At 36.6% G+C, this 8,185-nt stretch overlaps 1 protein-coding gene across 1 annotated transcript in view; it reads left to right on the top strand.

The window, feature by feature from the left end:
• Positions 1-1,040: 1,040 nt before the first annotated feature.
• Positions 1,041-8,185, top strand: part of alien (COP9 signalosome complex subunit 2 alien) — a 424,708-nt gene continuing 417,563 nt past the window's right edge. The window contains exon 1 of the mRNA XM_090368501.1: positions 1,041-1,235. Coding sequence (XP_090224627.1) covers positions 1,182-1,235 — 54 coding nt within the window. The 5' untranslated portion in view covers positions 1,041-1,181. The remainder of the gene's footprint in view (positions 1,236-8,185) is intronic.

Here is an 8,185-nt window from a genome sequence, read left to right as displayed (position 1 = left end):
AGGAGTTTTCGTCCAGCAAACAGACAAATCGACTATAGCACACACGCAATTAACAGACATAAGACACAACACGGCAGAAGAATTTAATTATTCGGGTCGCCTAAATATAATAATAAAAATATATATATATAAATATATATATATATGTAAAGAATAAAATCAATGTCCTTGTCTGCGTGTTGTACAGTGGTATCGTCACCGTCCTCCGCACACTGGATGGAACAGGCCCAGGTTCGAATCCAGTCGATGACGCGAGGAACTTTAATGGGCTTTTTTCATTCCGTGACTGAGTTAGTCGGTCTCAGGCGTAGATTGTAAGGTTTATCCTCCTAGAAACTTGGGTTTTTTCATTCCGCAAAATAGGCAAATCGACCAGAGAACACATGCAATTTACAGTAATAATACATATATGGGTATATGTAAGAGATTATGGATGGCCCTAAAATAATAATTTGAATTTGAATCAATGCCCTTCCCACGCCCAATGGAAAAAGGCTCCGTTTGAATCCCATCAATAATGGGATAAACTTTTTATAGGCTTTTTATTCACTCCGTGAATTATTCGGTCTTAGGCGTAGACAGGAAACTTTTTACTCCCGTAAACTTAAATGTTTCGTCCATCGAAACAGCAAATCGACCAGAGAACAAAAGCAATTTGTGGACATTCTACACACCAGCTTTTAACGTTTATTTTGTGTCTGTCTAATATGACAGATTTTTTTTTTTTTTTCTTGTATTCTCCCAACTTCCGCTTTCTTCATGATGGTGAACCACGCATGTGGTACTTTCGTCATTGATAAAAAAGCTATCATTACAAATTTGGTGCCTATTCTTTTTATTGGTTATGTTTTAACGCGTCTGAATTGAGACCTCTGTTTGGTTCAGTGGCTCACTAGAAATTTTGTTTGGTGGGTGGGGGTTGACTGGTACTTCCATTTTGGTAACTTTTGAAGGGTCTGCAAAATGTTGTAATTGACAACATTTTTTTGAAATGCTTTTTAAATGAAAAAGCTCCCCCGTATGTATGTGTACGATTTAGTTATCGGAATCATCCAACGAGGAGCAACGATTTTTCTTGCCCGTTCAGCTTGTATTAAAACTTATTTGGAATAGGTTCTGCTCTTTCTGTTATTCTGTAGGTGGTGCTTCATAACGTGCAGAATTGACGGCACCGGGTAAACATGTCGGACGCTGAGGATGATTTCATGTGTGATGATGAAGAGGATTACGACTTGGTAATTTGCTGCTTTTGTGTATGGTAATTTTTGTCTAACACTGAAAGAAAACGAAAAAATAAGTGGTTGATATATAAAATCTGGATTTAAAATGCTTATTAAGGGAAAAGGAGAGGTGTCGTACATGTTTGTTTTGGATTCTGGCGTTGATTCGAACGAAATGCAAGCATTCTAAATATAAATTTCATGTATTTCAGAATTTTTTTAAGAAAGCAGTACAGGCTTCATTAGATGCATTTCTTAATTCTGACCGTATAAAACATAGTGAAATGTTACTGTGATAATTACTTCTGAAGAAGTGAAATCATCTGGCACTGATATAAGATATGTCTCATTTAATGTATACACACGCATGCACACACACTTGATCGATTTGCTGTGATATCAGAATCCCTTGATAAAGATGATACGATCGAATTATTCGTTCTAGTTCCATACAGACCCATTAATCTCTTTTTTGCTTCATGTTTTTCGGCTGTCAGATAACGTCTTGAAACCAAATCCCTTAAGAAAAACTGATAGGACACTTTTCTTAAGGGATTTGGTCCCATAACGTTAACTGACAGCACTTAGGTATTTCGTGACATGCTAAAAGTCTTGTGGTTCAGTATTTAATTCATGTAAGTAATAATCCATAAAGGATAGAAAATGTCCTATATATATAATCCTTGTGGAGCATACCAAAAATGCAGGAATTAAGGTGATGTAGCAAGAGAGATTTCATTATTTTGATATTTAGATAAATTAATTTACTTTAAGTTAAATTAGCTATACATTTCAGACAGTTCCTTTTACATATCTAGTGGCCACAATTATAAAGGATGTATATGTTTATAGTTGATTAAAATGAATTACATAACTTGTTTGTGAAGTTGCCTTCTGTTTTGGAGACATTTAACTGAAGAAAGATGTTAAGCCATTGATGGCAGATGAAGGGCTAGTTAAAAAATGCAAAAGTTTTAGTATAATTTTGTTAGCAGGCTCACAGAGAGGAGGCATTTGCGCAACTTATTTTCTTCACGTGTAATTTAGATTTAGGAAAGTCTTTACATGAGGTCATGTAAAGGCGTTTCCTGTTATTATAAAAATTCTGTATCTTTAAACTGTGGGCTCACTGAAGAATGTCTTTTGTATTGTTAGCAGTACTCTTTTTTTTTAACAATTATTTGGAAAAAACTTGCTTATAGTCACCATTGTCTGTGTTAGCAAAATGCTAATAGTGCTGTTAATTGCTATTAAAAAAATAATTGCATTGTCACACTTCTGAGAGCATTTCAAGTGTAGAGAAATAAATAAATATGTATGACTGCTGTGTTCAAGATTGGCTATATTGAATATTAAGCATTTTGAACAAAATGGTTTCTTCACTCAGTTGAAGTTATTTTTCATTCACCACCCAGGATGTGGTTCAGAGAATTGAAGTGGTGCAAAATCGTCAAGCTGAAACTTGTGTGGACAGTATCCAGTACTTGCCAAACCTTTTGCATTACCACAGTTCCATGGAGAACCATTCATAAAGCCTTATGGATAAGTTTGGATGAATTTCCATGTCAGATTTAACATTTTATAAGGTGGAACTATTGTATTATTAGAATAATTTTGATTATGCACAGTGTAAGATTGACAAGGCTGTTCAAGGTGAAAATGCCTTGCATCTTCAGCTGAGTCTCTTCTCAGTTCTTGTAGAATTGAAACCTTATGCCTCAAACCTGTTTGCTTTTATTGCAGACTTTACTGAAAGAACCACTAGTGTGTTTACCATAATGATAACCTTTTCAACCCCCCCCCCATTTGCACTTCTGTCATTGTAATGGATTTTTGTTTGGTCTGTTATTTTTATTTGTTTACATCAGAAACCTTATGTATATCAACTAGCTTGTTGATATATATGAGATTGTAGTTTCTAAACTACAATCTCATATATATGATTTGTTTTCTTAGTGGCAGAATATATATATCTTTAACATTCTTTTCTGTGGAAATCAGCTTTGTCTATAACTACGTACAGGCATACCTCGGTTAACGGTACCTCTGATAACGAAGCTTCGATATAACGAAGTCCGCAATTTCAAGCCCCATTTAACATAAAAAAAATATTCCAGTTTAATCACCTGAAATCTAAACAAACTGAAGAAATTACGGAAACCTTTGGGGCTTCTCGTGGTTGGTTCGAGAAATTTAAAAAACAGGCAAGGATTCATAGTGCAAAATTAACAGGAGAAGCTGCAAATAAGTTTCCAGAAAAACTAAAGGAAATAATTGAACGTGAAAATTTTCACCAAATTTGGTGTTCAGTGTTGACGAAAGCGGTTTGTTCTGGAAACGGCTACCAACAAAAAGCTTCATTTCTATTGAAGAAAAATCAGCTGCTGGGTTCAAAGCAGCCAAAGACCGTTTAACGTTACTCTTTGGATCAAATGCCTCTGGCGATTATAAATTAAAATTATTAGTTTACCATTCAGAAATTCCGAGGGCATTAAAATGAATTTACCTGTAATATGGAAAGCAAATAGAAAAGCGTGGGTTACCAAGGAGTTATTTACTGATTGGTTTGTTAACCACTTTTGTCCTGAAGTAAAACGGTATTGTCAAAAAAACAACTTTGAAGAAAAAGCTCTTTTGTTGTTAGACAATGCTCCGGGACATCCTACTGATCTTAACACGTTGGATACATGCATTCCTGTCAAAGTTGTGTTTCTTCCAGCAAACACAACTTCCCTGATTCAACCATTGGATCAGGGAATAATAGCATCATTTAAAGCTTATTATCTGCGTCGAACATTAAGCAATTTAACTGAACTAGAGGATAAAGAGGAAATGACAGTTAAAACTTTTTGGAAAAATTACACCATTAAAAACGCAATTGAAAACATTGATAGTTCTTGGAAAGAAGTCACTAAGAAATGCTTAAATGGAGTTTGGCTCAAAATATGGCCAGAAGTTGTACTAGAAGAAGAAAATAACATCCAAGAAATTAGAAATGAAGTTATCCAGATGGCTCAATCAATAGGTTTCGAAAATGTCGATGAAGAGGATGTTAGAAATTTATTGAATGCAGAAGATGATGGTTTTTCAGTGGAAGATTTAGAAAACTTTGTTAGCAACGAAGACAAAGATAATGAAGACGAAGTTAAAGAAGTTCCTGGCAAAAAAGTGTTAACAACCAAAGATTTAAAAAGGTGCTTAAAACACTTGTTGCCCTTACAGAGAAGGGCAACAAGATTAGTGAATGGAACAAAGGGTTGCTCTTACGAAGAAAGGCTTAAGTTTTGCAAATTACAGTGTCTGGAGACTAGGCACCAGCGAGGTGATCTGATAGAGGTGTATAAGCCTTGAATGGTTTAAGCATGCTCAATGCTGATGGGATTCTTCCTCTAGCTCAGACAAATCACCTGAGAGGGCATAAATTCAAATTGAGGAAAGACAGATGTAGGATAGACGTGCGGAAATTTGCCTTTAGCCAGCGGGTGGTTGGTTGGTGGAACAGACTTCCCTCCCTTGTGGTGGAGGTTGATAGCCTAAATAAGTTTAAGGCTCAGCTGGACAGGTATTTTGAACGAACAGAGGGGTGAAGTGGAAGTGGTTTTTTTTTTTTTTTTTTTGGCTGATGCTGCATAAGCTTGCTTTCTTGCAACAAATGCCTCTACTAATGCTAATGCTAACATCGTCAGTTGATCTCACTGTACAGAATTTAAAAACTGTCTGAGACCACTGTACTCACCTTTACGGAAGCAGAAACCCTTTCCTTTACCCCTGATGGTAATTATATCTTTAAGTAAATCCCACATCAGTACACTGTGATCACTGCCACCTAGTGGTTCCTTTATCTGCAAATTCTTAATACACGAATGATCACTGCTGATAACTAGATCAAGAGTATTACCCTCTCTGGTTGCCTCTCGAACATCCTGCTGCAGAAAAGAATCATCCAATAAATCCACAAAAGTCTTACTAGTTTTTTTTTTTTTTTTTTTTTTTTTTTTTTGGTAGTTGTTGGCGCATAGGCTTCTGTGGCCATAATGCACCTCCCAAGGTTTTTGCAGTACATTGATCCAAGCTTGAGGCGGGAATCGAACCCACGACCTTTGGGTTGCCAGGCAGGCACTTTACCCACCCGGCTAGCCCGGTCGGCGTCTTACTAGTGTGTGAGTGACCAACCCACAAGTTCCAGTATCTGGGAAGTTAAAATCCGCCATTATAAGACATTCTGATTTACTATCCCACTCTATTTCTCTGTACAATTGTTCGTTGTACTCATTCGAGTCATTAGGTCTATAACACACTCCTACATGTTACAAGCTACAGACCACAAATCCATTGTTACTTGGAGTGATGATCCATGTTCCAGTGAGAAATATTCAATTAGTTAATTTGAGCTGCTCAAATTATGAATTTTATCAGTTGCCTTTGAACCAATGCTTATGCAGCTGTTGTATATGAAACAAGTATGAAAACTCACTCGCAAATAATGAATGGAGAGATATTAGAGTTTGTAAAATAAATTTTCTTGGGATTTATTCTTCACATAGGGATATTTGTCCATCAATAATTCAAGATTATTGGAAAACAGATCTGCTGTTGGCATCAAAATGTTTTTCATTGTTTAGGAGCAGAAATAGATTTTTACTAATAAAGAGATAGATGCCTGCAATTTGCACAAAATCTTTAAGAACTGTGTACACATCTTTATAAAATCAAGCCTTTATTGGACCACCTAAACAGCACAATGCTAAAAATTTATTTTTCTGGAAAACAACTGTGACTAGTTGAATCCATTATCCTATGGAGAGGCTGTAGAGTTTTCAGAAAATGCAACTGAAATAAAAGATACAAATTGGAATACAACTGTCTCTGCTGACAGCCAGATGGGTCTGGTTATTGAAGTGTATTATGCGCAGGAGCATTGGATGAGATGGGAGGAAATGGACATGCTTCAAGTGTAGTACTGACACTTGTGAAGTGAAGATGCATTATTGGACATTCTTTGTGCATGGATTACTTTTAAAATTCCTATACCATTGCAATACAATTACTCGAGGTCAAGATATGCTGTAATTGGTTCATTGTGCTGAGAGAAAAGAAAAAACAAAGAATTTTGCCTGTGTATCCCCCATAATAGTTTGGGGGCATACACAGATTACTAGATTAACAAAAGCTGCAGGCAGATGTGAGAGTGATTCTTGCACTGCTTCTATTGGAACGAGCAGCAGCCTTGAAAGCAAGGTGTTGTAGATTTTAAGCACTGCTGAAATCATCATGAAACAAGTAAATACATGTGCTGTATTAAGGTTACTAAGAGAAAGAACAAGTGAATGTATACTTACATGTACACCAATGTTAGGAGCATAGAAAATAATGTCATTAATTTGAAGTGCTGGTGAAGACATCAAATGCAGATATTGTTTGGATATAGAGACCTGGTGTCACTCAGATATAAGGGGTGCAGAATTTGAATATGGGGAGTATAATGTATACAGAAAGAATATAGTATAGTTTAGCTTAGGGTTTCCCCCAATTCCATAACATGGAAAGGACAGACAGGATAGGAGGGGGGGTTATGCTCTTATTTAAGAAACAAAATCTAAGGCAGTGTATCCCATTGACATGGGTGGCCAGTGTAATGTTGAGTTAGTTTGGTGTGGCATAAGCACTGGAAAAGCAAAAATGAGAGTAGTGTGTTATAGGTATAATGGCTCTGATGTGTACAACGAACAAATGTACAGAGAAATTGTGGGCCAGTAAATCAGAATGTCCTATAATGGGAACTTTAACTTTCCAGATATTGACTGGAACTTGTGGGTTGGTCACTCACAGACTAGCAAATTTTTTGTGTTTTTGGATGACTGTTTTCTACAGCAGCATGTTAGAGAGGCAACAAGAGGGAGCAATACTCTTGATCTAATTATCAGCAGTGATTATTCATGTATTAAACATCTGCAGATAAAAGAACGACTAGATGGCAGTGATCAGTGTATTGATTTTGGATTAAAGATTCATCTATGATCAGGGGTAAAGGGAAGCATTTTTTTCTTTCTTGAAGGTGACTACAGAGGCCTTAGACAGTTAAATTCCATATAGCGGGACCAAACTGATGTTGCCATTAGCAAATTGTAGAAGTGAAGCATTCCTGGAATTAAAAATTAATGCTACTAGGCTTTTCATACCAACTAAGAAATACTCTTCAAGGTATTAGCCTAATTGGATGTCAGATGAGCTGATGAGACTCATGGCAGAGAAGAAAAATACATGGGAAGCATATAAATTATCAGGTGACAGAAGCCTGTGGTAGATATAAGCTAGTCTGTAATCAGTTCACAAAGGAGGTTAGGCAAGTGAAGGCAGATTACGAGAATTCTTTGGCAAAGGATGCAAAGAAAAACAGTCAAGACTTTTTTTTTAATTATATAAACAAGTAGTAGGGAGGGGATGGATCAGATTGGTCTATTTCATATCGATGATTTGACTGTTGATAGTGCTGCTCAAATTGCTGACAAACTGCACTACTTCTATTGGAATGAGCAGCAGCCTGGAAAACAAGATGCAGAGTTTCAGAGACTGCTGGGAGTCATTGCAGTACATGGGTTGTGTTAGGGTAGCTAAGAATAGAAACAGGTGCATGTATACTTGCGTATGCACCAATGCTAGGAGTTTGGTAAATAAATTTGATGAATTTGAGGTGTTGGTCAAAACATCAAAGGCAGATATTGTTGGAATATCAGAGAAGTGGTGTCACCCAGATATAAGGAATGCAAGACACAATATGGCCTTAGTAGCCCTAGTGCCATTAAACAACAAACCAACAACAACGACGTAAGGAATGCAAAACTGGAACTTGGGGAGTACAATGTGTACAGGAAGGATAGACAGGATAGGAAGGGAGGAGAGATTATGCTATTAGTTAAGAAACACATAAAATCCAAGGAAGTGAAGCCAGTCGACATCGCCGGACA

Source organism: Mastigoproctus giganteus, chromosome 2, assembly GCF_048544385.1.
Source record: "Mastigoproctus giganteus isolate SK-2022 chromosome 2, ASM4854438v1, whole genome shotgun sequence".
In the NCBI taxonomy this organism is placed as follows: Eukaryota; Metazoa; Arthropoda; class Arachnida; order Uropygi; family Thelyphonidae; genus Mastigoproctus; species Mastigoproctus giganteus.
Note: the sequence above shows the minus strand (reverse complement) of the source record. Positions and strands in the feature narration are given on the sequence as shown.